This window comes from Chinchilla lanigera, unplaced genomic scaffold (assembly GCF_000276665.1).
Source record: "Chinchilla lanigera isolate Chin_1 unplaced genomic scaffold, ChiLan1.0 scaffold00012, whole genome shotgun sequence".
NCBI lineage: Eukaryota > Metazoa > Chordata > Mammalia > Rodentia > Chinchillidae > Chinchilla > Chinchilla lanigera.
The window spans coordinates 28,773,479-28,788,495 of NW_004955413.1; the positions used below are offsets into that span (position 1 = coordinate 28,773,479).

The 15,017-nt window shown below is 47.7% G+C and overlaps 1 protein-coding gene across 1 annotated transcript in view; it reads right to left on the reverse strand.

Moving 5' to 3' along the window:
- Positions 1-9,977, reverse strand: part of Efcab6 (EF-hand calcium binding domain 6) — a 214,376-nt gene extending 204,399 nt beyond the window's left edge. The window contains exons 1-3 of the mRNA XM_005379444.2: positions 9,883-9,977; positions 8,533-8,686; positions 819-913 (exon numbers count right to left, since the gene is read on the reverse strand). Coding sequence (XP_005379501.1) covers positions 819-874 — 56 coding nt within the window. The 5' untranslated portion in view covers positions 875-913; positions 8,533-8,686; positions 9,883-9,977. The remainder of the gene's footprint in view (positions 1-818; positions 914-8,532; positions 8,687-9,882) is intronic.
- Positions 9,978-15,017: the final 5,040 nt, after the last annotated feature.

Sequence of the window (15,017 nt, forward strand, 5' to 3'; positions counted from 1 at the left end):
AAGAAAGAAAGAAAGAAAGAAAGAAAGAAAGAAAGAAAGAAAGAAAGAAAGAAAGAAAGAAGAAAGAAAAAGAAAAGGGCCGCTGCCTTGAGTGGAATGAAATAATTGTGTCTCTGTGCTAATTTGTATCAGCATGAATGTCTTGCTGCCCGGAAAAGAAATCCCACATAAAACACTTCTGTCGTTTTGTCTGCAGCACGCTCTCTGCACTGTGCGCGCACAGATCTCTTTTCGGGAGCCGCCCGGGGCTGCCGTGTCCCGGCCACACCCGCGGTGCCGCCAGACCCGACAGGCAAACCGCGGGCTGGTCCCGTCGGAAACACTGACCCCGCGCCCGCTGTCCGGCAGTTGTTCCCGTCCCCAAACAGCTGTGCCCGCGGCCTTCTAAAGTGGAAGCGCTGGAGACCGTGACAGCCCCGTGAGCGACCAGGAGTGGCTCGCACGTCCAGTTTATAGCGGCCAGGTCCCAGCCAGGCCCGCAGCGGGCAGAGGAAAGTGTCAAACGTTCCCAGCTCCCGCGCGAGGAGTGGAAAGTCTGGCGGCGGCTGCCACCTACAGGTGGAAGTGGGGATCCGCTGCGGGGCCCGGCCCTGCGACGCTGAGCGTTAGAATGACCCCAGGAGGGCCCGGACTACTTAGACCCCAAAGTCCGCCTTGAGGAAATGCTTGTTGCGTGACCGACTGGGGCAACCCAGGAGGAAGTGGGGACAGGACCGCTACCAACTGTCCCTGCAGCCCTGCGGCCGTGCCCGGCGAGGTGGCCTCACTCTGTCAGAGCTACCTGGTGACACAGGCTCCGGGGACCCCTCGCAGCTCACCTGGCTTTGGTGCTGCCCGATTTGGTGCTGTTGCCTTTGGTGCTATTTCGCTTCATTTTTCTTCACAATAAAATATTTCAGAATTGGAGAGAATTCTGCAAAATAAGAGAGCGCCGGGGTTAGCACGGTCCAGTGGACCCAGCGATCCTAGGGGTGTCCAGGAGGGCCGAGCAAGCCCAGGAAAGGACTGAGCCTGCAGGTTTGCAAGGCCCTTGGACCATCTGCAGGTTCCTGGAGGAGCAGGGCTGTCTGTGCCTCAGAAAGGCGCGTCCTGCACACGTGTCACACTAACTATAGGGCTCCTGGGGCGGCGGAGTGTGTGTGTGAGCACATGCTCCCCTCCCAACCTCCATGCTACATGCACACGCATGCACACACACACGCGTGCACGCACACATGCACACCTACTGTCACCCCTTCTTTCTTCCTCACAACAGCCAGGATGATCATTTTTAAAATGCAGATCCCCCAAGGCCCTGTCACTTCTGTGGGTGCGGCATCAGGCCCCATTCCTCCATCTGCCTCCTGCTCCAGGTCCCTCAGCCTCCGCCACACCAGCCTTTGGCAGCCCCTCAGACAGACCGCTCCCCACACAGACGCTTGTGTGTCTTTCTACGCTGTCGTCTCCTCCTGGACCCCTGTTCCTACTCCCTCTCTGCCTCCTGAGTGTCTCCTCCTCCAAAAGATCAGTGGCTCTGAGTCGAGGGTCCCTGAGACTGAGCTGGTGGCCTCGTGAGATGCCCAGTGCTGGCCCAGCTCCTGGTCCTGATTCTGATCTGATGCTGGGGTCTGGGAAACTGCATGGCTAGCACATTTCCAGGGAACCCTGCAGGGCACACAGCTCTGAGTACTCCTGCCTGGATCTCAGTGCCAGTGTCTCTTCTTCCTGGAGCCCTCCTGGACACCCCCACACGGCCTCCCTGACGCACCATCTCAGCCCCTAAATTCAGCAAGTCTAGAGCTGAGTTAATGCACACCACCACTGCACGCCAGGCCCTACCTAGGCCAGTGGTGAGTTCAGATTTAGAGCAACGGCAGGAAGGAAGTGGCTTCCGCTCCTACGGCCTGGCAACTCCGCCCTCTCTCTGATGAGTCGGCAAGCGCAGAGTGTGTTCCCTGCTCCGTGAGCCCCGACGCCACCATCGGTCCATCTCCACTCTGCTGAACCACAGAATTAGCCTGCGATTCACCTGTAGTCTCCTCTCTCCCTCTGCCCCACCCGCCTCTGTGGCCAGGATTCATCTTTGTTTCTAAAGCACAGAGAGGGTCGTGCTACTCCCTTGCTGAAAAATGCACAGTGCCAAACATGCACGTGTTCAGACTTCACAGGACTGCACGCTAGAGGAAGAGGTGTGTGCACAGAAACTGCTAAAATACGAATGACGTTTTTATTTTCATTAACATCTGCATATTGGCTTTAGTTAAAATGACATCATGGCAAAATTTAATTCCCAGGTTTTTTTGTTTTGTTTTGTTTTGCTTTTTAAAACAAGGTCTCATTCATTAGTTCAGGCCGGTCTTAAACTCACTATGTAACCCAAGCTGGCCTCGAATTGGCAGAGTGCTGGGGTTACAGGTGTGCACCTCTACCACGCCCAGCTGACTTCCTGGTGCAGATCATCAAGCTCCAGTTATCCTGCGAGATGGTACTGCCGAGCAAGCTGGGAGTACATGGGAACTCACTGGGGTAATTTTGCAACTTTTACATGACTCTAAAACGCTTCCCCAACACAGTTGTGTTTTGTTTTGTTTTTTACCTCCCCGAAATGCAAGACTCCCTGACATACAAACTGATATTCAAACTCTCAATTGTGGAGTGGATTGTTGCATCACCGACAACCTGGCCGGGGACAACACGGGCAGATCGCATACCCTTGACACGGGCTCCGTTTTCACCCGGTGCTTGGGCGAGCCAAGGAGCTCCCGGCCACTGCTGTGGTCCCTGCTTCAGCTAGAATGTCCCCCACCCCGGTCCACCTGGTACCGTCCAGTCATCTTTGAAGAGTGAGGCACAATCCCTTCCTTCACCCGACCTTCCTAACCTCTAAACACAATGAATCCTGGCATCACAGAGAACCTAGTCCCAGCAGTGTACTAGCTCGTGGTTTTACTTCATAAAGAAAAGGATGGAAAGATGAAGAACGCCTGTAACTCCATCACTTTCCTGGGGGGAGGAAATACTAATACTTCCTCATCCATCATCTGATACTTCCTCTTCTCTCCCCTGACTTTCACCTCGATTCTCTGTTTCCAGAACTTTCTATTGGTCCCTGCTGGTTCCTAAGCCCCTCCAGTGGTGGGGGCAGCACTAACTTTTTACAGCCAGCATGACCTGGCACACAGTAAGCAGTATGTTAATTTTTGCTTTTAAAAAAAAAATTGCAGAGCTGGGGATAGAAACCAGGGCTTTATGCATGCCAGGCAAGCGCTATACCCCTGAGCTGCAGCCCAACCCTAAACTTTGCTGTTGGTGGGCAAAGTTTATCAACGCCTGGTACTACAGAGGCGGCAAGCCTGGGCCAGCTTTACCCTCGATTGTGAAAGCTGAACAAGGTTCTGCCTGAGACCAAAGTACTGTGAGGCAGCTACTTGTCACTCATCCCTGACTGCGTATGACCCACAGTTTAGGTTTTGGAAGTAAAGCGAATACTGAGACACTAACAAATGAGATTACTTCAAAACTTGGTGAGGCAGAAATTAGCAATGATCATCAAACCCAAACCCTTCCCCTAAATAACCAAAATCATAGACTTTCATATGTGCTTCTTAACCACAGCAAAAACACAACCAGAAAGCTATTTCCCTGATACGTTTGTTTATTTGCCAGGGAAATATTGATGTCCAGTTTTTAACAGATGTTATTTATATCAGAATCATAACAAAAGTGCCATCCATCTGCTTTGGCATCCAGAGAAAACATAATCCAACACGACAGTAAAAATGTGCACAGCCAAACTGAAATGGCACCGAAAGCAAAAATTGTTGGAAGTGGTTATCTCCGGACTGGGGAAGGGGATTAGCACTTGACTAAATTGGACAAAAATTGTGAGCAACACAAGATTCTGGCAGTTAAATCCAAATACTTGAGGAAATTCTCCTCCTCATCTGCTCTGTTATCAAGTGGGTTCTGTTCTGTTCTATTTGGGGACATACGCTATAAAGTCCCCTCTAAGGAGTCCCTCACGTGTCCATGCACACCTCAGTCACCTGCTGCCCGTCTTTACTTTTGGACAGTGGAAAATGCAAGGGCTTTGGAGTCAAGGAGCATGGGGTCAGATGGGCTCTGCTATCTACCGTGCAAACCTGCGAGAGGATTAACCTTCTCCGGACCGGTTTCCTTATTTGCAAACTAGAATAAAATCTCTCTTTGCAGCAGGTCTCCCCACCCAGCATCTAAGGTCCAGATCCATCCTGCTTTTGGAGATCTGCAGACACTGACGCTGAGTGCAAAAGTGCATAGGAAACGCTTCAGTGAGACAGCTGCTCACAGAGCAGGAGCGGCTACAATCACCGCTATCAAGGCTAGGGAAGGGCCAAGGCTCATGTTCACAGGTACCTGGCATGCATTATTTTCCAGGTGATGCGGATGGAACCCAGAGCCTTGTGCATGTTAGGCGAGCACTCTACCATTGAGTTATATGTAGTATGTGTGTGTATACGTGTGTGTGTGTTTGTGTATGTGTGAGTGTATATATATATATATATACATATATATATATATATATATATTTTTTTTTGAGTTATGGTCTTGCTAAGTTGCCCAGGCTGGCCTTGAACTTGCCGTTCTCCTGCCTCACCGCCACCCAGGTAGCTGGGATTACAGCTCTGCACCACCCTTCCTCGGCTAGCATTCACTACCTGGCAGTTCATACTATCCTCAGGTCCTAGGAATGTACAGATGGCCACATCAAGGCAGAACATGGGCAGGGAAACAATTACAGCCCAAGGAGCTATGTGATATCTCAGGGGACTAAGGGGAAATCACACAGAGCCAATCAACAATTGGCCATGAAACCCCTGTAGGATAGGACAGAGGCACCCGGAGTGCGGCGACAGTGAGGTGACCGTGGCTTAGGCACCCTCAGTGTCCAGGCAAGGCTTGAATAAGGTGGGTGCTCTGTGAATCACCCCTAAGTACATAGGCAAAGATGGAAACCAACCCAGGGGACAGGATAATGTCACTCGCAATGCCCAGGGGCAAACACTTTCAAACAGTGTTGCTGGAAACTTATTATTCACAAATTTTTAATTTCAAACACAATCGTGCACCTCGCTCCCAAACAGCAAGGACAGGAAGCCCACACCTTCACTCCCAGCCATGCTTCTAGACCCCTCCCAGCCTCCAGTGAACCCAGGAGAAGTTTCCCTTAGGCCAGTATTAGCAAAGCTTTATTGTTCTCCTGAGAAATTAAAAGGCCTTCTTTGCCTGGACCTCCCCCCGAAAGAAAATCCTTTCTTTGTAATTTTATTTTTCCCTGAGTTGGCAAAACGCTCACAGCTACATCTGCAGCTCGACATTTTTGGTCATCGTGGACAATCTGAGTATTCACCTTCCTCTGAAGTTGTTTTCCTATTCTGTGTTTTTCATGACTTACATTTCCATTTTACCACACTGTAGGTTTCTTATAGATTATCCCAAAGTGCTGGCAGGAGTTACAGAGCATATAAACATCAGAGAGTAGCAGGAAATTGATCAGGAACATGGGTTCTGTCACCAGGAGTCCTAGAGTAAAGGACACATTCTACCATTTGTCAGTTTTGCAAAGTTTTGTGTTCCTGAAAAGTGGGAATAGTAGCCAGCACAGAGGAGTGCGCCTGTAATCCTAGCACTCTGGGATTTAGCATCTCTGCAAGACTCTGACTTAAAATTTTAAAAGTTTTAAAAGGGTAGGTAATTTAGTTCAATGTGAATGCCCTGGGTTCATTCCCCAATACCGACCCCTCCACGAAACTGGAAATGGTAACTATACTTTTTCATAAGCAGGTTGTGAAGGATAAATAAAAACAGGTATGTACAGCTCCAAACTGTGCCAACAACACACTCAGTACTTAGTAAGTAGAAGCCGGTAGTAGCAATCATAGTAATAGCAGTAGTAAAACAAGACAAATGGAGCCGGGAATGGTGGCGCATGCCTGTAATCCCAGCACTCAGGAGGCTGAGGCAGGAGGGTGGTTGCAAGTTTGAGGCCAGCCTGGGCTACACAGTGAGCTCAAAGCCAGCCTGAACTGCATAGTGAGACCCTGTCTCAAAAAGACAAACAAAACAAAACAAAACAAGACAAGACAAATGGATGGAGAGAAAATAAATGACAAATGGCACCCAAAATAAACGAAAACAAAACAGTAGTGAGGTCAAAACCAAGAGAAAGAAGTGGGAAATGAAGGTCTTTCTACTAGAAGTGAGTTCTATTCTCATGATCTGTATTCATAGATTCTTCTCAAACTCTGCCCCTCCCTTTACACTGATCTTCCAAATGGTGAGGGCATCCTGGAGAGTATTATATTGAAAATAAATTAATATTTAAATACAACACTAATGCTTAAACCCATTGATACAATTGTGCAAGCCAATGGTTCACTTCCTGCCTTGTAGGTCCCCGGAGGGAGGGCCCCTGGCGCACGGGGAGCCATGCGGCCGTGAGCGCTGTTGCGCGCCAGCCTTCAGACTGGCCGCCGCTGCTCATTTGAGAACTATCATGACACAGAGAAACAATGACACAATTGGGCCACCATGCACCGGCTGCAGATGCCCACCCAAGGACGTGTGTGAATCATTCAAACATGGAAAAACCCCGGGGAATACATGCTATCCTACGGGCCACTTTTGCTCCTCCCATTGAGAACCAGAAAGGTCTAGAGTCAGCAGAGGAGCAACTGCTGAACAAGGACTCGGAGAACATGAGAATACAGACTAAGCCCGAGGGGTCAGAGGTCCTGTGGACTAGGGTTATGAGAGCCGCTCAGAAGCTGTAAACCAGGAGGATCTTGCATAATACATGCGGAGACTCACTGGAAGCCATTCTTCCCCTGACAGTACAGGCTGTGGTGGGGCCCGGGAGAAGTCTGCAACAGGATTCCTGCTGCCTGTGCTGACAGTTGGGGAGAGGACACTAACTGGTTGTGGGGTCCCAATGCGATGGGAGGCTGGAGAGAAAACGCTACAAAAAATGGCTTTGGCCCCAGATGGCTCACTTGATTTTTGACAACCTTTAGGCTGTAACTACTTGTTAAATCCTTCTTGTGTATCTCTGTCTTCCTGAGAAACCACTTCTAAGATACCAACATGTATTACAGCAGTCATTGATATTTTCCTACTAATCTATCCATAACTCTGTAATTTTTGTATTGTTCCTATCCTATTTCATAAATGGATGCATGTTTATTATTATGTGTTTCCTACAACAACCATTGAGAATACTTAATGATTATTCAATAGGTCACTCATGTATAGTTCTATTTATTTTCTTTCGAAGATACCTAAGTAGAGTACAACAACTATTGATAATCTCCTACCTCTTTTGTCTATAACTCACTATTATTTGTCTATTTGTTTTCCTGAAAAACTATCTTGTAGTTAACAATATGTGAAACAATAACCATTGATAATTTCCTACCACTTTGTCTGTAATTTGGTAAGCCCCCCCGATTATTGTTATCCTTCTTTTACTCTTTAAAATTAAAAAACAACAACAACAATTGAGCAAGCCAAGATGTGGGATACTTTTAGATAAATACAGAGTAAAACTTTGGACTGTAATTTGTTCTGTGGTTGTTCCACAAGACAAGCAAACATTTCTCATGAATTTTAACTTGATGCATGAGCCCTGTCTTGACATGACATTGCTCACACTGTCACACCGTCACCCTAAGCCAATGGTTCTCTCTTGCACTGCAATGTGTGAGCGATGTCTCTCAACAGTGGGAGCTTATGGAGGAGAGCTCATCTTCAGGGGAGGGGGAGAAAAAGGTGGAGGAATCCCTCACTTCAAATGGGATGAGGGAGATGTGTAAAATGTGTGAAACAGTGCAAAATGTTGTAGAAAAGTACCACACGATTAAGGCTGTAGCAGTGTAAGCAATGACTGTCTAATGACAATGCAATGCCACACTTCTGAGAAATATTCAAAAGCAAGCAAAAGCAAGTGTCATTGGATAGAGGCCTTGTTATAGCTGCATGAAAAGAAAGAGATTCCACTGAGCCATTAGAAAGCAGTGAGTCTGTCAGTGATAGTGAAAGTCGTCCCACACAGCAACCCTCCTCTCTCTTGTCTCCCTTGCGCCAGCTGTGAAGATTTTCAAAGGGAAGTGCAGGTTAATTTGTTTATTTTTCTTTATATTTTGCATGTTCTTTATTATTTTGCATTATACTACAGCATTGTAATCATTTTTATATGAATATTTTTGGATTGTAGAATGAATTGCCTGAGTTTCCATTATTTCTTAGGGGAAATTCCCTTTGACGTACAAGTGCTTTGGATTACAGGCATGTTTCTGGAAAGAATTATGCTTGTAAACCAAGGTTTTCACTCTACTTTCCAAAATGATCACTTGTGGCTTTTAAAGAAAGAAAGTGATTGGTGGCTTCTTTTGTTACAGTTTCTCATTGACATTAGGCAGCTTAGTTCTCAGTCCTGACAGAGAAAGGAGCTCTCCAGGAAACCTATCTGGAACTCTCAGCATCTGCTACCTTTCGACGGCCGCTCTTCATACACACCTGAGAAGAAGCTCTACTCAAGCGACTGCCTTGTTAATGCCAGATCCTTGGGGTGGGCAGACACCAGGATACTGGACATCTCTGAGGAGCTGGTTCTGTCTGCAGGTGCTGCTCTGCTGTGGGAATCCCAGTCTGTACGCTGCCTCAGAGACTTCTGTGCACAAGGAAGAAATGAGTGGTTAGAAGGAGGCAGGGAAAAAAGCAGACAAAATTGGAGATCAACGTATAGAGACGTGGGTATGCAATTTTTTTGTGGGTACTAGGAATCGAACTCAGGACCTCATGCTTGCAGGCCAGGTAAGCATTTCTTGACAAACATCTATAAGCAAGCGTAGGAACGAAGCTAGTATGGGAAGGGGAAGCACAGGAAATGAAAGTAGAACACTTGTCCTCCAAACTTGCAGGGAGGTTGGACGGGAGGCAAACACATCCACAGATAATCCCACTATGCCTGACTCACTTTAAAATCCCCAGAATTTATCTGAATAAACGTTTGCAGAATTGAAGGTAATGGATCAAAGAAAAAGATGAAGGAACTGCGGTGTGTAAATGTAGAATTTATTTACAGCATTTCTGTAAGTCCACCCCTTTAGGGGCACATACACAACCAAAGAAACACTACTACTCTTCCAGAAAACACACTGGAAGAAAAAAAATTTTCAGCAAAAAGGAAAAAAGAGTGGAGGGGTGGTTTGGACTACTGTCTCAAGTAAGCCTGAAAACACAGAACGGTTCGGAGGTGTTTCCAAAGAAGTTTCTGAGAGAGACAGGGATAACCGTGTAATACCAGGGAGTAAGGTGTAAAAGAGCAGAGATTTTCCTATGAGTCAGAGTGAGTCTGAATTCTGGCTTTGCAACTTGCCAGTCGTGTGACAACAGACAAGCCCCGTCACCCCGCAGCCTTCCAGTCTTTGTCTGTAAGTGGGGCTGATGATATTCAAGAGAGTGCTGTGGGTCACGGTCAAGTATGGGGCATGAGGTACTTTGTAAACCGGAGAGGTCCGAGGCACACATTTCCCATCTGCCCATCACTGGAATTCTGGGAGGAGGAAGAGGTCATTATTTTCGACGTTGTTTATATTGTCGCTTTCCCAAGTACTGTTAAGCTCCATAGGAACCAGGAAGGCACTAGGCACAGTAGCCCCCGGGCCCAAGGTGCAGAGGCTCCAGAACCGTGTTGGGTAAACGGATCCCCGCCCCTGAGACCCTGGGATGGGCTGCAGCGCTGGGCGGTCTTAGGGCTGCAGGACCCTCCAAGCAGCCTGGCCGGCCCCTCCTCGGCCCTTGGGCTTGCGCGCCGCCGCCCCGAACGCGCGCGGGGGCCGTGCGCCGAAGCCACTGTCGCCTTACCCCGGCCCCGGCTCAGAGTCTCGGCCTCGCTCGACCTACACCTGCGCGCGGACCCGTAGCCTGGGCCTCGGAGGCCCAGCCCATTTCGGTCTCCAGGACGCTGTTGCCCCAGCGACGAGCTCACCCGCCGATTGGACACCAGCTCTCCGCCCTGAAAATAAGCGGGGCTGCCATTGGCCAAGTCGAAGACAGAGTTGGGCGGAAAGAGGCGGGGCCTAGACAGCGGTTCCGCCCCTGGAGGAACTTCCGCTGCAAGCCCTTCCAATGGTGAGCGGGACCCAGCAACTAACGTCATGGCAGCGGGCTTCTGTTACGCGGCGGGCCTTCTCTCCAGCTGAGTTCTGGTTCCAACAAACTCCTTACGGCCATGTGGCCTGGGCAGAGCCAGTGTCTGCAGAAAACTAAGCATAACCAGCGTGGTGGCTCACACCAGCATCCTGGGTGGCTGAGGCAAGAGGATCGCAAGTCCAAGTCCAGCGTTTGTTTTATTGAGACAGGGTCTCGCTATGCAGTTCAGGCTGGCCTTGAGCTCACTTTGTAGGCCAGGCTGGCCTCGAACTGCAACGATTCTCCTGCCTCAGCCTCCCGAGTGCTGGGATTACAGGCATGCGCCACCACGCCCGGCAAGTTCAGCGTTTGCAACTTCACAAAACCCTGTGTCAAAATGAAAAAGGGCCAGGGATGTAGCTCAGTGCAGAGGCTCTGGGTTCAGATCCCATTACCATGAGAAGAAACCTAAAAACCACAACGTGCCCACTTGATTGGGCCCACTTAAGATGAACGGAATGATGTAAAGCCCCGACCACGTGCTGGGCCTTCCATGAATTCTCCAGCGGGTGGCGATTTCCGCTTGCTCCCTGAGCGGGTGTGTCTAATTGTGTGCTAAAGAAGACAGTCCCGTGAAGCCAGGAACGGTGCGTAGCCGGGCACTGTCCTCCACCTCAGCTGGTGCGGATGGATATTGGCTAAATGAGTGGAGTATCGCAAGAGTCACAGGGCCCCGTGGGAGCCCGACGAGCCTTATCAGGGATCCTAATAGTAGTTACAGGCGCTGACTCTGTGGAGCAAATGCCTTTGCCAGAACCTGAGTAGTTACATGTCAGCTTCACAGCCGCCTTCTCTTGAGATTTTTGCTTATGTGCCTAGCAGTTCTCTGGATGCGTGGGGACCTCAGGGGAGGTCCTCGGCTCCTTTCCATGCAGTACTTTGATGCAATCAAAATTAATTTCATAATAATGCTAAAGCATTCCCTTTTCACTCTTATCCTCTCAGAAGTATGTGGGGTGGTTCTGCAGAAGCTCAGTGTGGTACTGCAATGGACTAAAGGTAAAACGAGATATGAGAAACCAGCTGTTTTGAAAGGCATGGTGGTGCACACCTGTAATCCCAGCACTGGAGAGGCTGAGGCAGGAGGATGTGGCGAGTTCGAGGCCAGCCTGAGCTACAAAGTGAGCTCAAGGCCAGCTTGAACTGCACAGCGAGACCCTATCTCAAAAAGACAAAAAAAAAAAAAAAAAAAAAAAAAGAAAGAAAGAAAGAGAAAAGAAAAGAAAAAAGACACCAGCTATCTTCTAAGCCAGATATTGAAGAGATTTGCAACAATCTTTTCAGTAAATTTTTTTGTTTTGCAAAGTATAATTTTTCATTAAAATTGTATTAGTTCTACCTAATCATTTTATTGATTTTCTAATCTGATAAATACTGATAGTTTTAACCAACATAAGCAAGCATTCTTTGGCATCCTCAGTACTTTTTAAAGCAATAAAAAGAACTCTGAGGGCAGAAAGTTTGAGATCAAAGCGCTTAGAGTATTCCCTCTGTTGTAGTCAACAATCTCATTCTTTCCCTGTTCTCTGGAAACATGCTCTAGTATCTTGCATCTTTTTAAAGCAAGTTCTATTTCCAACCCATTTCTGGGCCCTGTTTCCCTGCTTTACAGTAGAGCTGTCCATTCGTGCTGCCTTTCTGTTCCCGTTCACCAGCATGCCAGACACACACTGCCGTCCCTGCAGCACCTGGGCCTCTCCATAAATACCCACATTTCACCCACACATCACCTCCCCGCTCCGAAGCATCCAACCCAGTCGACCCCTCCTTCCCATCCAGAACACACTCCCATTGGCTTCACTGACACCACACCGACTATTCAGTTCTCAGGGCCCACAGGTGCTTTCCCCTTCTTCGTGACCCCTGGGTAGTAAGATCTCTTTGCCTCTGCCCTAGGTTACACTCTTGCCCTCATTGCCAGCCTTGACTCCTCCACTTGAATGGGTTGGAGACCATGAAGGCTCATAGCTTGATCCCTCACTCTACCATTTCAAAACACAGCATCACTCAAATTAGGGTGCCTTGTTGTTACCCTGTAATGATCACTGCTTCACCCTCCACGTGTAATTCAGTAGGCTTGCTGCTTCTAATGCCACAACACCTCGGCCATCAGCAGTCTCACTCGTCCATGCTATCCTGCCCATTGCCACACCAGCACTGCCCTGCACTAAAATATTTTTTCTTGTGATTGAACTTTTGCCCTGAGCTACCTCCTCAGCCCTTTTTTACATTTTATTTTGTGACAGAGTGTTGCTAAGGGATGAGTTCAAATGTATGATCCTCCTGCCTCATCCTCCCAGCGTGCTGGGATTATAAATGTACACCACCTCACCCTGCTGGGACCACTCAATATCTCATTTGCCTCCCGTGACCATAAAGGGCCACAAAGCACAAGAGCCAGCTTGCAGAGAGGCTCCTGCTGGTCAGTCTGATAGCTTTCTTCCTAAGCCTCCCTCCTGGCTTATCCACAGCTGGCATCTCTGTCCTCAGCAGGTCTTGCGTGTCCCGATCTACCCTTCTCATGACGCTGGTCAGATGGGAGCAGGGGCAACCCTGTGACCTCTTTTTAACTGATTTACCTTCTTAAAGGCCTCTCTCTAAGGCTGGTCACATTCTGAAGGAGACACTTGGGATTAGGCGGAGGTGCAATTCAGCCCATAACTGGCACGAGGGTGTTCTTTATTGTTATCCTTGAAACTCTTTTTGAAAGTTTGAATTTTTTCCTAAGTAAAAGATGAGAAAAAAAATCTGCGGATTTCCTGTACAGCACTTATTTGCAGTTACTTATTTTGTTTACAAATCCACTCTCCTCGTGTCAGTACCACACTGCCTGCATTACGGTTACCTGGTAGGACGCCTGCCTCCAAGGTTTCAGCTGTGTTGTGCTTCAGTATCGCCTGGCATGTTCTCGATCTTTTCATTTTCCTAAGTGTTTTAAAATCAGTACGTGAAGCTTGACATCAGTAACAGCAAAGCTTGCACCGAATTTATGAGACAACTGACATCTTTACAATATTGATTTTACAATCCCTCAATATCATGCATCTCTCCATTTAGGTTGGCCAATTTTTCTTAACAATATTTAGTTGGGGGCTTTGTTAAATCTTTCGTAGGTTATTTATATCCGTTGTAAATTGTGTTTTTCATAACAAGTAATTTACTTCTTTTTATTGTGATAAAATATATAAACAAAGTTTGCCAATGCAGCCACTTTAAGTATACAAATCAGTGACATGAATTACATTTACAGTTTGTGCAACCATCACTACTGTCTAGTTTCAAGACTTTTTTTTTTGTCTTTTTGAGACAAGGTCTTGCTATGCAGTTCAGGCTGGCCTTGAGTTCACTCTGTAGCCCCGGCTGGTCTTGAACTCGCAACAATCCTCCTGCCTCAGCCTCCCGAGTGCTGGGATTACAGGCGTGCGCCACCACACCTGGCAAGATTTTTCTTTGCAATGAACAGAAAATCTGTACCCATTAAATAATAACTCCCATTTCTCTCCCCTTATGCCATCTAATCTACTTTCCCTATGAATTACTGGTTGGGGAGAGTCCATATAAGTGGAATCAAACTATTTTTCCTTTTGTGCCTGGTTTATGTCACTGTTATCTAGGTTACTTCGTGTTATAGTATGTATCAGTCTATCACTTGGAATGGCTGAATAATACTCCACCGAGAGTATATGGCTGATTCTAAGATATGCCAGGATTTGTTTAAGGAGGCCGGGTAGATATGCCAATGCAGAAATGACTCATAAAGGAAGAAGTCCTTAGAAACAAGAGTCTGTCACCAGGGCCATACCAGGAAGCTGCAGGGTTGATGATGAAGTGAATGAGGAGAATATGAGGGTGAGAGCATTTATCGGGGTTTCTACTAGAACGGGAAGTTGAGAGCCTCAGCTTTGGCTAACGTCACTCAGTGACACGGGCTGTGGCGCTTGGGGACTGTCTCCAGCAGCCAGTGCCTGGCCCAGGGGTCAGTGGGAAGAGGGAAACTGGCCTGACCGTGAGAGTTCAATAAAGGATGTAGCACGGGCTAATGGGCTTTGGATTGGGTGGCTTTCATCTGAAAACTGGACTTGTAACATGGGCTGTTTCTGCTGTGTTAGAAAGGCCCCAGGATGGCAAAGCACCAGGAAATACAGAAAATAAAAACATGGAAACGTATATGTGCTCTTTACCCACTCAGCTGTTGACAGATCCTGGTGTTGTTTCCACCTTTGAGCTACAGTCAATATTGCTTCCATGGACACTGACATGTCAGTGCCTGAGATCTGCTTTTATTTCTTAATTCTAATTATTATTTTAAAATTTATTTTAGCTTTTTTGACAAGGTCTCAATTATGTAGGCCAGGCGGGTCTTGAACTAGAAATCCTCCTGCTCCAGCCTCTCAGATAGGCTTACAGGTATGCACCTCCATACCCTGCTTTTTAGTTCTTTGGGGCGTAGAACTGGAAGTGGAATTGCTGGGCCATGCAGTTCTAAACTTCACTCTGTGGAGCTGATAAGCTGCTCCCCCAGCAGCTGCCTCTGTCCACACCGGCACTCTATGAGGGTTCCGATTGCCCCACATCCTCACCAGCACTCATTTTCTAGGATTTTGGCTTCAAGTTTTTGTTCAGGGTGAAGTGGTCCTCACTGTGGTTTAGGTTTTCATTTCCCCATGGTTAATGAGGTTGGGCATCTTTTCATACACTTCTTGGTTGTTTGGATATCTTCCTCGGAAACACCCATTCAAGTCCATTGCCCATTTTCCAGTTAGGTTCTTGGCCCTTTAATTGAACTACAGGCCTTCTCTACATACTCT